This window comes from Myxocyprinus asiaticus, chromosome 29 (assembly GCF_019703515.2).
Source record: "Myxocyprinus asiaticus isolate MX2 ecotype Aquarium Trade chromosome 29, UBuf_Myxa_2, whole genome shotgun sequence".
NCBI classification, from domain to species: domain Eukaryota; kingdom Metazoa; phylum Chordata; class Actinopteri; order Cypriniformes; family Catostomidae; genus Myxocyprinus; species Myxocyprinus asiaticus.
The window spans coordinates 37178401-37202959 of NC_059372.1; the positions used below are offsets into that span (position 1 = coordinate 37178401).

General features: G+C 43.9%; 1 protein-coding gene across 1 annotated transcript in view; it reads left to right on the forward strand.

The window, feature by feature from the left end:
- LOC127419718 (leucine-rich repeat-containing G-protein coupled receptor 6-like) overlaps window positions 1-24559 on the forward strand; it is a 118866-nt gene that overhangs the window by 61893 nt on the left and 32414 nt on the right. Inside the window, exons 3-6 of the mRNA XM_051661369.1 lie at window positions 12141-12212; window positions 15528-15599; window positions 19669-19884; window positions 20382-20453. Of these exons, the coding sequence (XP_051517329.1) occupies window positions 12141-12212; window positions 15528-15599; window positions 19669-19884; window positions 20382-20453 (432 nt within the window). The remainder of the gene's footprint in view (window positions 1-12140; window positions 12213-15527; window positions 15600-19668; window positions 19885-20381; window positions 20454-24559) is intronic.

Consider the following 24559-nt stretch of genomic DNA (forward strand, 5'->3'; position numbering starts at 1 on the left):
TTATGGAGCTAAAACCAATGATATTTTCACCAGTTGGAGAATTATTGAGTGTGAATTGTTCAATAATGTGGTACATATGCAGTTTAAAAAATGTGCTTAACTATTTGTGCAGGTTTATATTTGGCAACGACTTGCTGTATGTTTGCGGTAGTTGCAAATTTCAATAATTTAATACCTGGACTGAAAGTGTTTAAGCTTTTTTTTTTTTTTTTTTATCTAGCTCAAGGGCATAGTGTGCATTTCTCCCTAAGTAATGTAACATTTAGGCACACTCAAAAAACCTCATATACAAAACAAATGTTTTCATTGGTCTTCATTCATAAGGTGTACTGCAATGTGAATAAATAAAAATTTGTCATAAAAGTTCCAGCGTGCTAAACATTTTACATTTGGACAAGTAGGCTGTGGAATGGATTTAAACATGGCCGAAAAAGTATCTGGAAACTTTTGGACTCTTAAGTCACACCTAAAAATGTATGAATTTCATTGCATAAGACAACAAAATATCAAACCAAGTGGTACTGTACCTGCAAACAAATGATACTAGGCACAGAACTAAATTCACAATTCACTAATGTCATTTTGCAATTATCTCTAATCAACTGGTATCATGGTGATTTTTAGTGGATGTATGAAGTAGCAGGCACAGATCAATATTTAGGTCTTTTTTTATATATAAATTCTCCTCCCTGCCCAGTAGGTGGCGATATGCCTGAAGAATGTGAATCGCCAAAAACAAAAGAAGAAGAATCTGAAAGTTATAATGAAAGCGAAGATTGATAGGAAAAAGGGACTTAAATATTTATCTGTTTCTCACCCACACTTATCATATAGCTTATGAAGATATGTATTTCACCACTGGAGTCTTATGCATTACTTTTATGCTGCCTTTATGTCCTTTTGGAGTTTCAAAATTCTGGTCACTATTCACTTGCATTGTATGGACCTACAGAGCTGAGATATTCTTCTAAAAATCTTCATTTGTGTTCTGTAGAAGAAAGAAATCATACACATCTGGGATGGCATGAGGGTCAGTAAATGATGAGATAATTTTCATTTTTGGGTGAACTATACCTATAAGTTTGTTAGTTCCCTATCTGTCACTCACTCGACGTTGTGTCGATGTAGTGACACTAGGGGTCACTCTTGGGAGCCTGAGACACCTCTGGTCTTTGATAAAAGGCCAATGAAAATTGGCGAGTGGTATTTGCATGCCACTCCCCCGGACATACGGGTATAAAAGGAGCTGGTATGCAATCACTCATTCAGATTTTCTTTTTGGAGCCGAACGGTCATGCTCTCTGAGCTGAATTCCCGCGACTGTTCATTCACCTCTGCTGGATCTGACGGTGCATTTCAGCGGCTTCTCCCTCCTCTGCACTGGTGCACTGCAGAGAATGCCCCTGGACGCTTCAGCAGAAATAAGAGTATATTTCTCTAAAAGAGTATATTTCTCTAAAAGAGCGGCACACACAGAACGTCTTTTTAAAGATGCGTCTTTTTAAAGATGCCTTTCCTTGTGTGTTATTCCTGGTTGTGCTCATTATCTCTCACCTTCTGATGGTCACGATCACTGTCTTTCGTGTCTGGGCACTGCTCACGCGGAGACAGCGTTCGTGGATGGGTCATGTACTCATTGCGAGGACATGTCCATGGCAACGGTGCGGTCGCGGCTTGCCTTCGTAAGAAAGCAAGCCACCCCAGAGGCTCCCCGCCTCGGTCCTTTTACCCACGGGTATGAGGCCAGCGCGGCTAGCACTGGGGGCGATTTGGGGACCCCAATGGGAATGCCTCCGCCGGGTATTCCCCCGCGGACCTCCCATTCCCCAGCATGCTCTTCTGCCCTGATCGGGCTTCCGGATGAGTCCGCCGGCTCATCTCACGGCGAGTTCGACCTCTTATTCGGAGCCCGCGAAAGTGATGAGCTCTCGAGCACAGCATCAGAGAGCGGGCTCATCCAGTCGGACGCGGAAGCCTCAGCTGGGCTCCTCCCTTCGGGTGCGGTCGCCCGGTCACAGGCTGACGCAGAGATGATGACATGCTTTCCCGGGCAGCCACGAGCGTCAGGGCTAGAGTGGAATCCTCCGCTCTTCCCTGAACCCTCGCGGCTCCATGATTGGTTCCTAGGCTCGCGGCGCCGCTCAAAGCCACGCCCCACCCCTGTTCCTTTCTTCCTGGAAGTGCATGAAGAGCTGACAAGGTTGTGGGAGGCACTTTTTACTGCCCGGTCCCAATCTTTTCAGCTTTACTGCCCTCACTACCCTCGATGGTGGGGCGGCCAAGGGCTATTCGGCAATCCCCCAATGGATAAAGGTGTTCACGGTGCACCTATGCCCGTGTGCCCAAAGCCCCCGTCCAAGGCCTGTAGGTTTACGTCGTCTCTGATGGCCAAGGCCTACGGTGCCGCTGGACAAGCCGCCTTCGCCCTGCACGCCATGGCTCTCCTGCAAGTCCGACAAGGCGCTAAAGGAACTGCACGAGGGTAGGTTGATATTTGGCAGGTTTGGCGCTCCAGAGGTGGTCTTCCACCCCTGAGCGCCCAGCACAAATCCGCCCCCATCCCAGGCTGTTTCGGGGGTGGTCACAAGGATCCAGGTAAGTGCTTCGATATCCCTAGACTCAGCACGGCCATGACATGGTGTGGCACCTCGAGCTCCGCCCCGCCGCGAGGCCCCACCTGCCGGTATGTCCAACGACATTGTCCCTTTGGTCCTCCTTGCGTGGAACTTGGATGCGTGGCTTGCGCTTTCCAATCCGTCGCAATGGCTGGTCCAGACTGTCCGACTCAGCTATGTGATTCAGTTTGCCAGGTGTCTGCCCAGGTTCAGCGGTATCCACTTCACCTTGGTGAAGGACGAAAAAGCTGCTACCTGGTGCGCGGAGATCGCTACCCTCCTACGGAAGGGTGCGATAGAACCTTTCCCTCCAGCCGAGATGAAGAAGGGGTTTTACAGCCCCTACTTCATCGTACCGAAAAAAGGCGGTGGGTTGCGGCCAATCTTGGACCTGCGAGTACTGAACCGGGCTTTACAATGTCTCCCGTTCTGGCGAGCGTCCTGCATCAAGATTGGTTCGTGGTGGTAGACCTGAAGGACGCGTACTTCCACGTCTCAATTCTACTTCAACACAGACCCTTCCTGAGGGTTGCATTCGAGGGTCAGGCGTATCAGTACAAGGTTCTCCCTTTCGGCCTGTCCTTGTCTCCTCGCGTCTTCATTAAAGTCGCAGAGGCATTGCCCCATTAAGGGAAGTGGGCGTTCACATTCTCAACTATCTCGACGATTGGCTAATCCTAGCTCACTCTCGGGACATGTTGTGTGCACACAGGGACTTGGTCCTCCCGGTTCACAGCATCTCTTTCCTCAGTTTGGAGTTGGACTCAGTCTCTTTGACAGCACGCCTCATGAATGAGCGTGCCCAGTCGGTGCTGGCCAGCAGTTCCACTGAAACACTTTCAGAGGCTCCTGGGGCATATTGCATCCTCAGCGGTGGCCACCCCACTCGGGTTGATGCATATGAGACCGCTTCAGCACCAGCTTCAGACTCGAGTCCCGAGATGGGCATGGCACCGCGGGACACATCACACGGTCATCACGCCGGTCTGTCACCATCTTTTCAGGCCTTGGACCGACCTCTCATTTCTACGGGCAGGTGTTCCCCTAGAACTGGTCTCCAGGTGCGTCGTGGTCACGACAGACGCCTCCAAAATGGGCTGGGGCGCTGTTTGCAATGGGCATGCAGCCGCTGGCTTGTGGATGGGCCTGCGACTGCATTGGCACATCAACTGCCTCGAGGTTTCGGCCGTTGATCCAGGGCAAGCACGTATTCGGACAGACAACACGGCAACGGTAGCATATGTCAACCGCCAAGGCAGTCTGCGCTCTCGTTGTATGTCATAACTCACCCGCCGTCTCCTCCTCTGGAGTCAGCAGCACTTCAAGTCGCTGTGAGCCACTCACATCCCCGGCGACCTCAACACTACAGCGGACGCGCTGTCACGGCAGGTTACCCTCAGGGGAGAGTGTGGACTCCACCCTCAGGTGGTCCAGCTGATTTGGAGTCGATTCGGACAGGCACAGGTGGACCTGTTCGCCTCCCAAGAATCCTCCTACTGCCCACTCTGGTATGCCCTGACCGAGGCCCCCCTCGGCATAGATGCCCTGGCCTGCGCAAATATGCATTTCCCCCAGTGAGCCTACTTGCACAGACTCTGTGCAAGGTCAGGGAGGACGAGGAGCAGGTCGTCCTGGTAGCACCTTACTGGCCCACCCAGATGTGGTTCTCGGACCTCATGCTCCTCGCGACAGCCACCCCCCCCCAGCGAATTCCCCTGAGGAAGGACCTTCTTTCTCAGAGACGGGGCACCATCTGGCACCCGTGACCAGACCTCTGGAATCTCCATGTCTGGCCCCTAGACGGGACTCGGAAGACCTAAGCAGTCTACCACCCGCAGTGGTAGACACGATCACTCAGGCTAGGGCCCCCTCTACAAGGCGCCTGTATGCCTTTAAGTGGCGCCTGTTCGCTAAGTGGTGTTCTTCCCGACGGGAAGACCCCAGAGATGCACAGTCAGATCGGTGCTTTCCTTCCTGCAGGAGAGGTTGGAAAGGTGGCTGTCCCCTTCCACCTTGAAGGTGTACATTGCCGCCATAGGAGCACACCACGACACAGTTGACGGTAAGTCCTTAGGGAAGCACGACCTGATCATCAGGTTCCTGAGAGGCACCAGGAGGCTGAATCCCTCCAGACCTCGCCTCGTTCCCTCATGGGACCTCTCTGTAGTTCTTCAGGGTCTACAGAGAGCCCCCTTTGAGCCTTTGCAGTCAGCGGTTTCATCCGAGGTAGTGGCACGCAATACATGTGGATAAGCCCGGGATAGCCGGCTGGGTGTATTGCTTGCACGTAGCGCCTTCCACCTCTTCTGAGCTGAAGACGTGTGCCATTAATTCCCAGTAGTGTTCACAAACTATGTTCCCTGGTTGACTTCCTCCGAGCACTGTGGCAGCTGAGTTTTCGGAGAGACTTGCTGCCGGCCCTGTACACGTGCTAACTAAGAGCCCTGTTCTGGGGTAGGTGCTCCGCATGTGGCGGTTCCCAGTAAGGTAACCCCATGCGATATATATCTTCTGCTAATTAGTTTCCCTGTTGGCAAACTGCATCTTCCTTGGGCAGAGCCCCTCTGCCCCAGTCTCCATGTTTGTAGTAACTCCTCCCCCATTGGGTAGGATCTACCTTGAGACTCTCCACATGGTCATCAAGACCATGTGATGTATTTTTTCCACTTAAATATCCCCCCCTCTCTTTGGGCGAGGTGTGGTCTCCGCGGTGTCCTCCACTTTGGAGGGACACCCCCCGACCTGGCGGCCCAGTCGGATAATCCCCCTTGTTTTTTTAGGGAGTAGAAAAAAGAAGGGGAAAAGAGGCCACGACTGGGTTAGCCTGTCTCTATCTTTTGGGTAGTCAACTTGTCCCCAAAGGGCTGTTCGACACTCATAACAATGTTGGGGGAGGTTACGTGTCGGCCTGGTGTGCTGGCTATGAAGCACACAGTGGTCTGCCCGTCACACCCCGCCAGTTCACGTAACACAGTTCAGCCAGTTGTGGCATTTCGTATAGGGACCCCTAGTGTCACTACATCGACACAACGTTGAGTGAGTGACAGACAGGGAACGTCCTGGTTACTTGCATAACCTCCGTTCCCTGATGGAGGGAACGAGACTTTGTGTCCCTCCTGCCACAACGCTTGTCTCGGCTCCTCAGCATAAAACCTGAATGAGTGGTTGCATACCAGCTCCTTTTATACCCGTATGTCTGGGGGAGTGGCATGCAAATACCACTCGCCAATTTTCATTGGCCTTTTATCAAAGACCAGAGGTGTCTCGGGCTCCCAAGAGTGATCCCTAGTGTCACTACATCGACACAACGTCTCGTTCCCTCCATCAGAGAACGGAGGTTACGCAAGTAACCAGGATGTTTTGTGTGCTATATTTCTTTAAAGTAAATGACAGTTGGTTTGATATTTTGTTATATAATGAATGGCTTAAGTTTCCATATATTTTTGAATCAGTATTATTGGTAGCTAAAATGATAATCAAATTAGCCAGAACATTTAATAAACTAATATGTATGGGGCAGGGGATGTGTAAAATGTCATGAATTAAAAGTGTTGCAAATCTGCAGAATTCTGCATACACAGATTCCATGTGGTCCTTTGGATGAGGATACCCCTTCACAATTCAAATTCCCCAGTGATATGGCCAAGGTTAAGGGAAACAGAGTATATATTAAGAATTCCTATCAAGGCCTTATTTTTCTTTTCCTGCTAACAATTCTTCTCTCTGTAGCAACTGCAATTACCTCTCCACAAACAAACCAAAATAAAAAAATAAAAAATAAAAAAGACGAGTATGATTAAAGTTTTACGGTATTTTGGCCCCCAATGAGGCGGCTAACAGAAGACAGATGGGTTTCAGGGGGACTAACACTAACCAGATATCCCAGAGTTTTTTGCCTCTGACTTGTGCTGCTTGTTGTCAACACAGTCTGAGGACAATGGCCTCCACCTTTTCACACACGCTATCTGCGACGCAGCCAAGTCTCATAAACTACTCCCAATAAACATGCGGTTGCCACTTTATGAGGTTGCAATTGATGCTAAAATCAGTCTGGAACTGCAACAGTGGAGCTGTTAGTAGGTTGTGATTACACTTTTGGACAACCAAATGTGTCCTGACACGTATTTTCAACAAACATCTGCGGTAAATGTGGCAGCATGAAAAGGCTCAGCTCACACTTCATTCGATTGAGTTTTTATTGTTTGGTTTGATCTGGAAAGATGCTGGAAATCTGTTAAACACAAAAAAGCAAGTAAATATGCCTTGTGTAACTTGTGTCCAACAAATCACATTAATTATGTTTTTTGAAAAACTGTTTTTGAGTTTTACACCATTTTAAGTATTTGAAATGGTTGCCACTAGTAACATATTATTCTCATTCACACCTTCCATAATCTTACCATTCAATTATTCTTTGGAGTAGAGTGGAGTGTTTAGGGTAGTTTATACAATACAATGTTGGACCTGGAGCAAAGACTTGTGAGCTGGCACAGGTCATTAGACAATGTTTCAAAGAGTTTCTGTTTAACATGCTGTCTCTTAGATATCAGGACAGCTGTAAAACTGCAATCAAATACATCCAGTTGAACATTTATTTGCTAAGATGTTGCTCTTTCATAGTCCAGAAGACTTAAAAGAGTTTAAGTTCCATTTAATTATTATATCAGATCATCCTTAAATTACTCTTGAAAATTAAAATAAGAAACAAATGCAACAATAAGAGTAATACATTAATTTGGATGTCATACCTGAGATAATTTGGTCAGGGAAGAATTTGCTGAGAAAATTGATATTGAAATGCAGACTATCTAGGCAAATCTGAGCACAGTTTGTGACATTGTTTGGAATTTCCTTTTGCTCTCCATTTTATCTCATTGAGCCAGTGCACACCAATATGCTGATAACTCCTAAAAATCATCTTATAAAAAAAAAAAAAAAAAAAAAAAAAAATCAGACAAAGCATGAAACCCGCATTTACATGAGATTTGAAATAATCTAGTTATTCTCTGACAACACTTACGCTCACAGGAAAAGCCAGTAAGTATGCTGATAAAGGTGTTTATATGCAATGCGAAATTGGGGTAATGGGGAAAAATATTGGATTATTCAAAATTTTATTCAGTTTATTTGGTTTATTCTTACGCTGTTTATGACCATACACTAATAAAATAAATCAATTTAATGCATTTGCATGACCACACACGTTGTCAGCTTCTTAAGCATAATCGGTGTAAGGATGTGCATGTACTGCAAATGTGTTCATTGCTGTTTAGCATAAACAATTGAGGTATTCAAGAGATATCATTTGTGATTTATCTTTCTTGTGGGAACATTACATTTTGAACAAAATCTTAAAAAAAAATTAACGCTCATAATGACAAGTTCATCATTCCAATATTTGTAAAATAATATACAAGTTGTTGACTCAAGTGGATTAGGGAAAATAGCATTAAGAGTCTTCTTTGTCTCTAATGTGAGGGAACACATAAATCAGAAGGGCTCTAGCGTTTAGATATATGACTGAAGTATAACTAGGGATAAAAGTTGACCGCAGAGCTGGCAGGGACTTTCAGCAGAGCAGCTTGCTGTGGTACGTTCCTAAAACCTCATATGACATACGTGCAAAACCATTACTGGCCTATTTACACGGGGTGAACCACTAAGCTCCACAACTTCCAAATATCACACTTTTATTTTTGCTGTCCCCCTCCTTCCTTATCTCCTTTCTGTCTCTTGATCTACGCTAAACAAATGTTTGTGACAGGGTGGCAGCACATGGCTTTACCAGAAATATACTCTAAAGAACAGCTAGAGGTCTGGCACTAGATGAAGTGATAGACATTAAAGCCTCAGAGATCTCAAGGCACATTGGTGAAGACGATAGTGTGAGTGTAAAAGAGAGTGTGAAGATCTGTGAGATGATGGACACAATTCTGTTTTTATTATTATTATTTTATTTTATTTTTTTTTTTTTACTGTATGTATGTATGTATGTGTGTGGGTTTACTTAGCTTGGGGTTTGGGGACAGATTTGTCTCCAAAAGTCAGCTAAATCAGGCAGTATTTCCTAATAAAAATAATCATAAAAATAAATAAATTAATAAAAATTTTAAACCAGCCTAAGATGGTTTGCTGGTCTTAGCTGGTTTAAGCAGGTATCCCAGCCTGGCCAAGCTGGTGCTAAGTTGTTTTTTTGGATGACAAGCTAAAAAGTGCCCACAACCCCTCTAGAACCAGCCAACTGACAGCCTAACCAGGCTGGGAGACCAGCCAAGACCAGCTAACAAGTATATGCTGGTTTTAGATGCTTATTTTTAATTTATTTTTATTTTTTTTAATCTGGTTTGAGAACATACAGAGATGTCCTCAATTGGTACATGCTTAATAAATAAAATGATGGGTTTTTTTTATAATAAAAAATCAAATCTTTTTATTTTAAAGGTGGTATTATGTTAGCCGCAATGCATTAAGTTTTCTGCAACAAGCAGTTTGTCTGTCCACATTGAATGCGAAACTGCTACATGACATCATACATACAATCACAGCCAATCAGAAGAAATTTGATGTTTAATGATTTGTGGATTGTGGACCAATGATATTTCACATCGGGTTGGGCTACCCTTAGTAACAGCAAATGAGACTCTCGAGAGACTTAGGCAGCCGGAGGGTGCCTAAGATACAGCCATGTTAACCCGCAATTACATCTTCGTCTAGCATTTCTTTGTGAGAGCAATGGCCCAAATGTGTGTGTTGTCACGTGGACCCACTAATTAGTGCAAATAATTCCATGCACATGCGCATTCTGCACATTAAAAGATGCATGGTTAGAAAAATCGGGCTGCTCCCATTCAGTGTTGGAGCAATCTGCTGATGACAACATTTGTGCCATGCGTCCTGTAAGCGGATGCTCAGCGTTCGCGTCTGACCGAAGTATACTTTGGGCTTAACCTTAACAGAATTTCCTAACCAGGCACAAAACGACAAGCGTAAAAGCTCTTTTTCATGTGAATCGTTCTAACCAGCCACAATAAGCAATGAGCTAACATTCTGTCAAACAATTGGTTTGTGTTTCTGCGCCCTCCAACTGGTTAGGATTAGTGTTAGATTTAGTGGTAGGGTTAAGTTTAGGTTTAGGGGTAGGGTAGGTGTATGGTTTCTGTAGGACTCTAAATAAACACAAAAGACCCAGTGTGTGATCATTCAATGCGGCTCTCACGAGACTTTAGGTAACTGGGGGGGGGTTTCCTTCTAGACACGACCTGTAAACATCAGGAGAAGAAGGCAAAAACAACAACAGTGGATGTGCATGTCAAGAGCGCATGTTTGAGGAGGTCAGGAGAAACCTGCATTTGTATAACTTGAGTCTGAAGGAAAATATGATGATATCTTTATGGGTCTAAACTCCTGAAAATAAATAGTCCATTTCATAACAGTCGTAGCACACATGCGCCAACCACCTGTGTATGTACACAAAGTAATATGGAGTATATTTTGAAAGGCTGGTGTTTCACTGTACGCAGACGATGAACATTAGTGTAAAAATCGAAGTATACTTTGGGCTTTAGTCTATCCCTGCAGAATAAAACAGCTAAACCAGCCTAAGCTAGTTTGCTTGTGTTAGCTGGTCTCTCATCCAAGTTAGTCTGTTTGATACTGGTTGAAGAGGGATTTTGGCAACTTTTTTGCCAGTCAGACTAGGAGATCAGCTTAAACCAGCTAAGACCAGCTAGGCCAGGCTGTGAGACCAGCTAGACCAGCTTAAAACAGCAAAGACCAACAACCAGGTTTATTTTTCTATTTTTTTCAGCAGTGCAGCAATTATATTTAGCTTTAGCTTTATATAAAAACAATAGAAGTCTATATAATATCCTCATGTAGATAGCTAAGTAACTGTGTCTGCGTGTGTGTTTCATTCTGTTCTTTGGGCTCATGCCACCATTATTGTGGTTGTATACAACACGGCTGCTTCTTTGCCAGAGATGTCGAACCCATCATATTAGCTAAGCTGACTTGCATGCTAAAAGATTGGCTGCAATTCTCTAAAATTTTGCTCGTCACACAAAAGGAACCATTTGGCAAACAGGGAGAGAATGAGGCTACTCAGGCAGGATGGAGTGACTTCTTGAGACATGTAAAGGTACGGGTGGTCTTCAGCCCTGAGGACCCCAGAGCCCTGTTTAGACTTTCATGACTTCTTGTGATGCTTCAACATTTTCCTCAAACTCTGCCACCCAGGACAAACAGGCACAAATGCTTATTAAGTGATTTGTTTGATAAACAAGTTGATTAGTCTGGATGGGTAAGTCCACAGCTGGTTGATATTTACTCTGACTCTCTCCGGGAATGTCTTTCTCGTGTCTCGAGTCCTGTCAGAGTTATCTGCCATGTTGCTTGGATCACAAATGTTCTGTATGTAATTTCCAGCAGTGATTTTTTTGGATTTGCACAACTTTTGACACCAAACGTCAATTATCTTAATGGTGATGTGTGTAATTTTCAGGTGTTAAAATACATTCTTCAATTCCAGGTTAATATGCAGAGACAACTATAAGAAAGCCATTCGTTTGAGCATTCCAGTCAGCCCTACACAGCAACATTGGCTCAACCAATGGCGTGAGGTTGGGATAAGACTATCTGTTTTGATGACCAATGGTAGACTGGGGTAATGTTTGGAAAACCTGTTTTAAAACAACAATTATCTTATTTCCGTTTGGAGATGCCAGTGGTGCAGAAATAACACACTTCACCAAATTAAGTTTTTTGTGTCTTCTCTTGTGATATGCAAATTTATAATAATAAAGTGATACTGTGCGATACTGATCCTAACAGAAAGTTCTCAAGCATCATACTGTTGCTACTGTATGGTCATCGCTTCAGGCAAACATGACGTTTGGCACCAGGTGATGCACTCTGAAAAAATGCACATTTTTGTGGTACCAGAAGGGTTGGGTAAAAAACAAAAAACAAACAAAAAAAAACACTATTGAAACTTTGTACTATATGTACTTTTTAAGATCACCAATCCTTTTGTTTTGACTTCTTTACACCCTGGCTACAGAATAAAGCCCTCAAACAATAGCAAGCTTGTACTTGTAAAGAGCACTAAGGTTTAACACTGTTCCATAGAGTATATTTTCCACTTCAATAGCAACTGTATCCATTTAATCTTTGGTCATTGAATATAAATTTAGTTGCACTGCTATGTTGCCATGTGGGCCAAAGCAGATAGGAGCACTCTCTGATCTTGGCTTGCCTTTCAAAATATGTTGACATGTTTGGAGATCATACAAAAGAGATATTTCTGTATCTAAGCGATAAACTTGCCGACTAGCAGCCAGAAAGATTCAAACCCCAGCTGCTGTGGTTCTTGTGTCCAAGGAGACCCATCAGGTTTTGAGTGTTTTCATCATAATCCCTTGAACACACACATGCCTTTATGAATTCACCAGATTCCCATTTGTCTGTTAAAGTCATCAATGTGTTGGACTGCAAATGAACCAAAGTACTTCTTTTGTCCCTCCACAGGAGGCTCTCGGGCAACCACCTGAGACACATCCCTGGCCCCGTACTCCAAGGCCTCTACAACCTCAAAGTCCTGTAAGTAACAAAAGTAAACATTTGCGCCAATTTTGCATTCTGTATTTCACAAATCCTGCATCTTATTTACTAACCATCCACAGTCTCGTTTAACAAGGTGCTAAACTTGCTAAAAAAGCACTGTCCCATAATGAAATCATGTCATTGTCATTCTTTTTAGCTCAAAAATGCCAACTTTCTATGTAATTTTGCACTTTATGTAGAAAACTATTTGCCTGATGCGATTAAATTAACCCACTCATGGAAATCAGGCAGTAAATGGCATTTAAAAAAGGAAGGTTTGTGCACATTTCTGTTAATCATAGCAGCAGTAATTAATCAGATGATGGAGAAAAACATTATAACTGGGCATACAGTATATCCAGATGTTCACACTTTCAGCATTATCAAGATGATTTAGGTGACTGTGGTCACAGTGATGCTGTACAGTCCCAGTAAAGTATGCCAGGTTGTGAAGGTCTTCTTCATACTTCACAACTGAGCACTCAGAACTTACCCACAAGATGCAGCATTGTGCTGTGCAAATTTTTTGTCCCTGTTTGCACCATTAGCTGATTTACATACTTCCTTTAGTGAATCAGGCACTAAAACAACGTAGACAGCACATGCAAATAAACCATGCTATAAGCGGCCACAATTCATTCTTAGTGAATTCCCCTCTGAAAAAGAGAAAGAGAGAGAGAGAGAGGTTATGTTCCAGTGAATGCTTCAATGGAAAATAATATTCAGGGTGATTCATTCTGAAACAACTTTTGAGGGAGTGTCATTCACTGGAAAAATTTAAAACAGAACCACTGACAGGTGACGATTCAAGTTTTGCTCTGTAGCGAATGGTCAAGTGAGCTTGGTTTGTCCCCTTTGGGTAATTGTGTGTCTGTTAATGTTTAATTCAGTTGATAGAGTGGCACAGGTATCTGTCTCATTTCCACCGAGCCCAGACATGGAACACCCTCATTGATGCCAACATTCAGCCAAAATATCCCACACCCGATTCCATCCATGATTCCAAACACCTTTCTGTGCTGTCCTGGAAGCTGAATTGGCCCGGTATTGCCATTCAACAATCCCCTGACTGATTGCACACCTCAGGAAACTGCCCTGCCAAATCCCCAAGAAATGGAAATGAAACAGCTTAAATACTCTCATTTGTACCTTCATCCCATGCCAAGACATTTTCAGTAAGTGCACCATCTAAAAATATTAGTTTTGACTGTTAATTGGTCTTTATTTCAGTAGGTTAACAATGACATGCATTTAGACATTTGGATATTTGTATATCCTCTCTGAATCTTGTGGTTAAAAACAAGGTCTGTCAGAAACGTGTCCATTGTCAGAGATCTTATTTATGTGGTCAGTGCAGACAGGGAGTGGGTCGGGTATTACAATAGTTAAAGGTCTTTCTTTGTGTGCTGCTACTTACCCTGTTTAACCACCAAACTTGTCTGAGGCACGAGTACGTGACCTTCCCTTGTTTGATTGAAGTATTGTTAAAAAAGTCAGTCAGATTCAGATGAGCCAAGGAGATTTTTCCCCCGTCACAACACATATTTACCTTAAAATAAGAGTGAACTTTTCTTACAAATGAAATAATGAAGAGGACGTGACATCTGACATGAGTTGAGAAGCCAAGTTCAAAAGTTGACTAATCCTATTATCATAAAACATTCAAAATTGAATATTTTTTCATGCTTTCGTCAATGTTCGTCAAACATAACATATCCAGCCTGTCACATTAAATATAGACAAAAACTCATATAGAAAACTCATACTGTTGACTCTAAAATGCAAATGATAGAAGTGCATAATTTTGATAACAGGGTAAAGCAGCAGCCTTTTATCCGCCCTGTCACAAGTTCAGAATATCACAAACAAAATAAATAATTTAGATCGTGATGGCACAGTATCATTTATTAGCACTTAAATACAATCTTTGTTCAATAGAATGTTCAAAATATTACAGAAATGTATACAAATTGTTAGTCAAAATATGACAATCTTACATGAAAATGGAAAATTAATACATGCTTTGTGGCATTCCAATGAAGAATAGAGGCTTGTTCACAATATAATATCAAGACTGCGGGACATTTGAAGTCTATGTTCACAGTGGCTGTAATGGCACCATGATTTCCTTGATAAGGGCATCCTGGCCACAAAGGCACACTTATTCACCCAAACACAGGCAATTCTCTGCTATGAGGTCAAATGTCAGGAGTTTCATTTGATTTCACATGATAAAGCTGTCTGCCTTGTAATTAAAGCCCAGCGTCTAAGACCGCATGTTCTCACATTGGAATAATTTGTTTTTTTCAAAGAGCTTAGCTTCATTGTTCTACCACTTCCTCTCTTTTTCAGTCTTTTATTCGACGAGTCCTGCGAGCATGACATCACTGGCCCACCCAAGCAGTTCCTCCCCTTCATTCTGTTTCCTCCTGTTCAATCTTTTTGCCCCTCCCATATTCTTGTGTGTCCACTGAAAACTGTACCACTCAGTGCCTGAAATCATATCTCTATACTGATTGTTAGGGCTGATAACCTTGTGGCGAAATATGCCGCAGTAAACTGGCCCACTCTTACTCCTGAGAGCTAGCCATGCTGACAAGCTCCTTACAATTTTTTTTTTTTTATTATGACAAACTGTAACATTTGTGATACACCACCCAGCAAATTACACACATAGAAATGACTAGTTGTGACTTTTTGTATTTCCTTAAAAAAAAATCAAAGGCCACCCATTTCTGCTATGATTATGATTATGTAGTCATTAAGTTATATATAATTATTTAGTAATCATCGGAGCATGACCAATGATTAAGGCAGGAATCACTTTTACTACTGTGCATACTTGGTGTTAGGGTTTTTTTTGTGTACCTATTCCTAAGTATTTAACATGGCAGTGTGTAAATCTTCCTGCACAGTTTGATCTAAATGATACCTAAAATAATTTTTGAGGAGAGGTGTGCTATAACTTTTCTAAGTGATCAGACCTGATATTTTAACCTAGCGGATGTTAAAACAGAAGTAAAGAATTCATAGACTTACACTGAAGCAGGGACCCAAGCTATATCTTGGGATGAGAATCATGGTGATTCTCCATGGAGTGAGCTCTTTTGACTTTAACTTTGACCAGTAAGCATCCACCTAACAATCTCCAAGAACACCCTAGGAGACACCTAACAAGTGTCCTGTTAACCATCTACAACACTCTAGTATCATGGTGGCAAGGTTTGCATGGGCAAGCACCGCTTACATTTTCTTAAGAACATGCAAAAATCATCTAGTTGTAATTGTAATTTTCTAATGGTCTGTTTTCAGGATGTTGCAGAATAACCAGTTGGAGAGATTGCCCAGTGAAGACCCATGGGAATTACCCAATTTGCTCTCTCTGTAAGTATAAACTTTAAGTGATCACAAACAAACTTGGGCTGTTAGAGATTTACATGGAACGGTGTTGTATATTAAGCAACATTGAATAGGCCTGCTTGTCAAGTGTAATCCTCCTAATTTTGACCACAACTCCAAGCTTAACAGCTGGAATACAACATAATTGACTTTTAGTGATTAATCTCATGTGAAACGTTAGTGTGCTTTGAAGATCCCTTCATCATCCAACAAAGGATAATATTAATCATCAGAAAGTAAATTTAAAAAACAAAATGTCTAAAAAATGTCTGAAGGAAAGTGGAACTGTTCACCTACAAAATACCTCCATGACCATGTATGAAGTTCATGTATCAAATGTTATATATAAGCATGAGCAGCATGCATAACACAATAATCTATTTAGCACCCAGTCTCTATCAGCAGGAATATTTGGACAATTACAGTAATCTAGCCATGAGGTAACTCTTGGCATATCTCTCTAATAGAGTTTATGCAAGTAAGCCCAGTTATTTATATGCCTATTAGGACCACTGGGTCCTTAATCAAGAACTCCCCACCAGGGAGGATCATGTTTGCAATTTATGACACACATGGCAGTTGTAAAACAGGTGTTCTTTGGCTGTACAAGTGTCAAGCACGTACAGGTTTTTGGTCATATGTTTTCTTCTCAATTTTCGATCACTGGCATAAACAAAACCTAGAACACATTCAAACATGTAGCTTATTTAAGACAAATCAAACAAATAATGAACAGAGAAGTAACAAAAGTCTTAGTAGTTCCTGTGTGGTCAGTACAGTCCAGATGAATACAAATTAAAAATTAATTTTGCAGATTTGGGTTTATTGGTTTACTCAACAAACTATAAGATTTAAGACAACTTACAACAGAGATAAATATTCCAGAGAGGTCAGTCAAGATGCTTGAGGAAGAAAATGTGACTACCTCACATTTAATATCAGAACAGTCAAACAGAGGACCCTTTACAGGGCTGCTTGCGCATCTGGAACCCATGAGGGAACTGCCAGACACTGCGCTCTGGCTCCTGAGTGAGCACTGAGAGATTCAATGAGCTGTGAAGAGCCCAATTTTCCATAAGTTACTCTTCCCTCTTCCCTTAGGTCCAAATGTTTCCCTCCTAATCGGAATCATGCCCCTTTCTAACTGGTTCCCCATGAAAAGGTCAGAATCCAAATATTGTCTGGGATTTTGTCTGGCCTCATCCATCTGCCCCACTCACATCCACCTCTCGATTCCTTTCAATTACTCCAGTTTCCCGATGCCAGTCGGCATCCCAGAGTGGAGCCACACACCCTGCTTTTTCCAAATGAATAATACCATGTAAATATCCATTTGCTCATTTCCTTCTACCTTTGTGAGGATGTTTTCATTAGAGTCATGGCGTACAAATTTAATTTCTTTGCCACCAACGGAGCTTTTTCCACATGGAAGACATGCCTGGTCCCAGAAGAGGCTCCAGACGCTCACAGACTGTGTCCAGACCCTCCCTGTAGTGAGGCAGAGCTCTGGCATACATCCAGCCAACTTACGCTCACTTTCAATCCCCCATAACAAAGAATATGCAGTGATTCAACTAGGATGTCTATCTTGAGTTCCTGAGTAGAAAGGCATTTAGTTCTCAACAAACATGTAATTTAGGGTAATGAAAAGATGGGGATCGGTTAACCACTGGGAGGGTTGTAAGGTCTAAAGTCCACTGGCGCCCGATGTAGACAGAGGGAAGATGAGTTGGAGCAGGACAGAGGATTGGGGATGAAACTCATCTTTGTTTCTTTACTAGAGTTTAGGACTGTAGGCTGTACTTGCTACGATCAGCACAGAGCATCCTTTGATGTCAAGACCACCCTCCCAGCATTTGCTCTATGAAACAGATCTGATAAAGATCCAGTCAAAGATGAGCAACAAAAATCACCTTAAACCAAAGGCAATACAATACCTCTTGAACATATGTTGCCTACAAATGAGATACCCCAAAAGAGACCACAAAAGCATGTTTACACACATAATTTTAAGTCTTGAGCATCTTAAGCCAGATGTTTAAGATATCACCACCAAGATATCAGTGCTCAGTTTTTATCACTGCTACCTAACATAGTACACAGGATGGAGAACATAGTGTGAGAATATGGAGCTTTCATCAAGCCAAATTGCATTGTGCTTTAGGTTCAAGTTCCTCTTCTATTGATGATCACAGTGTATGACCATGAGCTTTAGGAATCGAGGTTTGAGGAGGGCAGCGGGGAGGTGAGGAGAGGCCAATGCAAAATGACTGAGTGTGAAAGGTCAAGGGGGGGAAATGCACAGGAAATGCTTGCGGCTAACTCAACATGCTCTGCTACTATCATACATCACAACTCTGCTGAGCGCTGTGGTTCAGCACACAACCCCACCCCACCCACTGATTCCAGGGGGCAACATTCATTAGATCAAAGGCTTAACTTGTTGACATAAGGAGGACATTCATCTTAGTTGTGGAGATGTCAAGGTCTGTGAACAACCAGCTTGCATAAAAAGAGGCTTCACTCCATTCTTATATTTGTGAGAATTCCTTATACCTGCCCTATCAATTATTTCCAGCAGCCTCTGATTGTTTCTTCACAGCTTTTATCTTTAGTTTAGTTTCTTTGTTTAAATGCCAAAAATCTGAGCAAAAACACTTGATTTAAGAATGTTTTAAAGCCTTCCCAGTCAATATGGCACAAAAATTGCTTGGTGGCTTTAACTAAATCAACTCACCATGCCACAAAATCTACAAACCATGAAATTATCAATTGGTGTTTTATTACACCATATGAGCACAAGCAAAATGAAAGAGAAATAGCTCGTTTTCAAGAACACCTTCATGTGGTCAGACCAAGTGTGGCTTCTTTGCCTAATCAGCCTGTGTATTCCTGGATATAGTGATTGCAAAACATTCCTCTGTATCCCCTGTAAACCCACTTGTTGTGATTTAGCACCATTGTTTCTCCAAAAGCTTTAAATTCACAAACATAAAAATCCACAAAGCAGAGCACTCCACCTGTGAGCTCCTGATGCTCCTTTCTCAAATGTTCAGAGCAGCAGGTGTGCCAAAGCTCTCATTAAACAAGTCCATGCTGGAGCATCTAAAGATAGCTTCGTAAAACACTCACATATAAATCACTTGTGGAAAAACTAAAACACTCAGGTGGTGGTGCATTCCATACAACAGAAGAACAAAAGACAGATACAAAAGAGGCCATGAAATTATCTTTTAATTATGTTATCGTCGAAACAGAAACATTACGACCACAAACCACAGCACATATATTTTTATTTAGCCACAATTATTGTCTCCTTTGTTCATCTGTTTTTATGAACCTCTGTGGGGCGTGGTAGTTTGTTAGAAAATAAATGAAAGGGGTAGATTCCGTGACAGGACATGGACTAGGAGTGTTGCCGACTGGGTCACAAATAAAACATCATGCCAGGTCAGGCCTCAAAATTACAAGAAGGCTGAAGTTAGGAGAGGACTTTAAGTATATTTTGATGGAGGGTGGGTAATGTATAGTGCCTTGTTGACACAGGTTCAGAGACGTCCTTAAGCAATTCATCTACAGAGAAAGGCCTAATTGAACCCAATGGCTTTCATCTCTTAATTTCTGCCCTTTGTCATTGCTCATTTTCACTCATTTCTCCTGTTATTTCGACATGAAACAAATATTTAGGGTGAGGGTTTGAGCCACAACCTGGTAACTGGTAAACATGACTGACTGCCTCTCCTCGATTGTTGCACAGACATCAATCATCAAGGGTGTGGCATAGTGGTTAAAGATCTAGGCTGGTAACTGAAAAGTTGTTGGAGTTGTTGGATTGAACCCACCAAGGAGCAATCTAAAAGCTATCAAGAGAATGCCCTTAACACTAAGTTGCACCAGGGGGATTTCATTCAGTGCACTGTAAATAGCTTTGGACAAAAGCATCTGATGAAAGGCTGCTTACTTATCATACATTTTGTTTAGGAATAAACTTTCATCTGATAGTTTCAAACTGAAAAACATTTAACATCTGCTGTGTTCCCCTCACCAAAAACAGGCGCCTGGATGCCAACCTGATCATGGAGGTGCCAGCAAGGACCTTCTCAGGTATGCTGTCCCTGCGCCACCTGTGGCTAGATGACAATGCCCTGAAAGAGATCCCAGTGAGTGCGCTCAACGACCTCTCTTCGCTGCAGGCCATGACTCTCGCCCTTAACCGCATCACCCACATCCCAGACTATGCATTCAGAAACCTCTCAAACCTGGTTGTGCTGTACGTATTCACTCCCCTCCACATTATGTGATTATGTGAAGTTGGACATGTTTCTGGATCAAGATCCTTTGTTAGCAATATTCCAAACAATGATATCCCTACCCCTAAACCCCAACCATAACTTACCCTTAGAATCAGAGGCAAATTATATGTTTATAGAAATATTCTTGAATAACTAACCTTAAAATTTGATTGGTTGATTGGCCTCCAGGATCAACAAGGATGTCCAAGGAGCATGTTCTATTTGGGTAAATCATGTTAACTTTTGAGCATGTGTCAGTTGGAAGGAATGATATTAGTAAACAAGGCAAGGGAGTTGGAACACATGTCTTGGTTTGAGCGGACACCACAAGAATCCCAAACTCTTTCAATTAAAAAGCAGTGGAATGATAGTGTGGATTAGGTTTATATCTCACATTATTTGAAGAAATGTGCGCTGCATAATAGGTGTTTGTTTTAATGTTTACCATAATCCTAATGAATGTTTTTACATTCAGGCATCTTCATAACAACATGATCTGGACTCTCGGACAGAACTGCTTTGAGGGACTACACAGCCTCGAGACCCTGTAAGTAAGATTGTCCCTTTGTAAAAGATAAAAAAAAAAAACATAACAGCATTTCCTGTTTTTTTAATACAAGCAGACTCTGTTCTGTTATTTAATCTTGGCATCTTAGAGGAATCATTATGGAAAGGGCTGAAATGAAATTACCAACAAACTAGCTTTACTTTACTCATGTTCAGTGGTTCCGCTTTGTATGGACAATAAAGAAAATGGTTCTTTACACAATACTTCAGTGGTTGAGATATACACATGGTAATTGCAGTGCCTTGTTTTCTAAAAACACTCTTTCTTCTCATTAAAATCAAAGGACTTATGGCAGACTTTCATCTTCTGTTGTGTAAGCAACAATAGTGCCCCTGCAATGACCTCAGTGTGGTGTGATTTCTGAAATGTTCCATTCAAAGCTTATATACATTAAATACCAGTGTTGGGGAGTAACTAATTAAACAAAGTGATGCTACTAACTTAAAGCTGCAGTGTGTAACTTTTCGATGTTAAAATACTTTCTCGTATCGTGGTTTAAAATGCAACGACACCTATTCGTAATCCATTCGTAGGTTTTTTTATCCCCCTTAAAAACGTCATGGTTACTTTCGTAACCTCCATTCCCTGATGGAGGGAACGAGACGTTGTGTCGATGTAGTGACACTAGGGGTCACTCTTGGGAGCCCCAAACACCTCTGCTTTTTTTAAAAAAGGCCAAAGAGAATTGGCGAGTGGAATTTGCATGCCACTCCCCCGGACATACGGGTATAAAAGGAGCTGGTATGCAACCACTCATTCAGGTTTTGTGCTGAGGAGCCGAGACCAGGTCCCGGCCATTTCAGCGGGTAGTTCAGCGTTGTGGCAAGAGGGACACAAAGTCTCATTCCCTCCATCAGGGAACGGAGGTTATGAAAGTAACCATGACATTCCCTATCTGTCACTCACTCGACGTTGTGTTGACGTAGTGACACTAAGGGTCCCTATACAAAACACCACAACTATCTGAACTGTGTTACGTGAGCTGGCGGTGCGTGACAGGCAGACCACTGTGTGCCTCGTAGCCAGCGCACCAGGCCATCACATAACCTCCCCAAATGCTCTTATGAGCGTCGAACGGTCCTTCAGGAAGAAGTCGACTGCCCAACGACAGGAACAGGCTAGCCCAGCCGAGGCCTCTTTTCCACTCTTTTCTCCCCAAAAAGAGTGGAATTTGTTAACCAACTGGGAGCCATAAGTGTTTGCATCGGGGGGTGTCCCGCGGAGACCACGCCCCACCCAAAAAAAGGGGGGGGGGGGGTATTTTGAGTGGAATACGTCACATGGTCTTACCGAGTCTTGTCGGAAGTATGTCATGTGGAGAGGTCCCATGGTAGGTCCTACCCGAAGGGGGAGGAGATTCTACAAAGCATGGTGACTGGGGGCAAAGGGGCCTCTGCCCAAGGAAGATGCAGTTTACCGACAGGGAAACGATTTTGCGGAAGATATCACATGGGGTTGCCTTAGGGGAACCAGCACATGTGGAGCACCTACCACAGTACAGGGCCTCATTAGCGCACGTACTGGGCCAGCAGGGAGTTTCTCCGCAAACTCAACTGCCAGAGGGCTAAGGAGGAAAGTCATCCAGGGATCACAGTCTGTGAACACGACTGGGAGTCAAGAGCGCACATCTTCAACTCAAGGGAGGGGAAAGGCGCTATGCGCAAGTGGTACACCCGGCCAGCTGTCCCGGAACTTACCTTCTCGTGCCTGCCAGTACATGGGACGAGACCGGCTCAACCCGGAGATTGTAGAACCTCGCAAAGGTATTGGTTGCTGCCCAGCCTGCTGCTCTGCAGATGTCTGCCAAAGAGGTGCCACTGGCCAGGGCCCAGGAGGCTGCCACACTCCTGGTAGAGTGGGCTCATGACCTTGCAGGGGCTGGAACATCCTGAGCCTGATATGCCATTGCAAGGCGTCAATGACCCAGTGGGAAATCCTCTGTTTGGAGACAGTGCTTCCTTTCCGCTGTCCACCAAAGCAGACAAAGAGCTGCTCAGAGCTTCTAAAGCTTTTTGTATGATCCAAATAGATGCGTAAAGCGCGCACCGGACACAGCAACACCAAGGCTGGGTCTGCCTCCTCCTGGGGCAGCGCTTGCAGGTTCACCACCTGATCCCTAAAAGGGGTCGTGGGAACCTTGGGCACATAGCCTGGTCGGGGTCTCAGGATCATGTGAGAGTAACCCGGACCGAACGTCAGGCACAATTAGCTGACAGAGAACGCCTGCAGGTCCCCTACCCTTTTGATGGAAATGAGCGCAGTCAGGAGGGCAGTCTTCAAAGAGAGTGCCTTAAGTTCAGCTGACTCCAATGGCTCAAAGGGAGCTCCCCGTAGACCCCGAAGGACTACAGAGAGGTCCCACGAGGGGACAAGGCACGGTCTGGAGGGATTCAACCTCCTAGTGCCTCTCAGGAACCTGATGATCAAGTCATGCTTCCCCAAGTACTTACCATCTACTGCATCGTGATGAACTGAAAAAGTGGCTACATACACCTTCAAGGTGGAAGGGGACAGCCGCCCCTCCAGCCTCTCCTGCAAGAAGGAAAGCACCGATCCGTGAAAAGAGACTGGGGCTGGGCCTGGCCATGGGCGGTGCCCTAAGCCTAGGAACCGATCGTCGAGCCGCAAGGGTTCAGGGGAGAGTGGAGGGTTCCACTCTAGCCCAACACTCACGGCCGCCCGGGAAAGCACGTCCGTCATTTCCGCGTCGGCTTGAGACTGGGCGACCATTCCCAAAGGAGGAAACCCAGCCGAAGCCTCTGCGTCAGACTGGACGAGCCCGCTCTCCGATGCTGCGCTCGATAACTCATTGTCTTCCCGAGATCCGAACGAGAGGTGGAACTAGCCCTGAGACGAGCCAGCGGTCTCGTCCGAGAGCCCGACCGGGGCAAGCGAGCATGCTGGGGAATGGGAGGTCTGTGGGGGGATACCCGGCGGAGGAGGTCCCATTGATGTCTGCAAATCGCCCCCAGTGCTAACCGATGTGGCCTCAAACCCATAGGTAGAAGGACCGATGCGGGGAGCCGCTGGGGTGGCTTGCTTTCTTACGAGAGCAAGCAGCGACCGCAACGTTGCAATGAGGACATGACTCATCCACGAACGATGTCTCTGTGTGGGCAGTGCCCAAACACGTAAAACAGCGATCGTGGCAGCGAAGTGGAGAGATAACGACCGCAACCAGGAATAGCACACAAAAGGAAAGGCATCTTTAAAAAGACGTTCCGTGTGTGTCGCTCTTTTTGTGAATTAAAATATACTCTTTTAGAATATACTCTCTTATTTTCGCTCTGTCAAAGCGCCCAGGGGCGTTCTCTGCACTCCACGGGTGCAGAGGGGGAGAAGCCGCTGAAATGCGCCGTAAATCAAGCAGTTTTGAGGTGCGTCTTTGGAGGGAACTGAATTCAGTGCACTGAATACAACCGCTCGGCTCCGAAGAGAAATTCTGAATGAGTAGTTGCATACCAGCTCCTTTTATACCAGTATGTCCGGGGGAGTGGCATGCAAATTCCACTCGCCAATTCTCATTGGCCATTTTTCAAAAAAGCAGAGGTGTTTGGGGATCCCAAGAGTGACCCCTAGTGTCACTACATCAACACAACGTCGAGTGAGTGACAGATAGGGAACTGTGAACACTGTCTATGTGCCATTATAAAAATATTGCTCTGTTTGTTTAAGCATCCCAACCACCTGACAAAGCAACATTGACTAATTTTATAGATTTTATAGACTTTAGAAGATGTTGCCCCTCTAATTTTGTTAGTAACTTGTAGTGTATCAAACTACTTATTTAAAAGGATAAACTGTAACTGTTACCAGGGGCGGATATACCGGGTTAACCTGGTGTGGCAACTGCCAACCTAGGATAAAGCATTGCCACCCCCTCTGCCACCCCAGCATTTGGTATCCTAATGTAAAAAATATAAATTTTAGTACATAATAGTTGAAGCTGACGTTATGAACGTTTTTAATGTCAAACTGTCTCAACTTTAACCGATCATGTGATTGATACAGCTGCAGCCAGTCGCATGCTTAGCTAGTGCAGTACGTGCACAGTGATTCTGCATCTGATGGGCATTGTTGCCAAG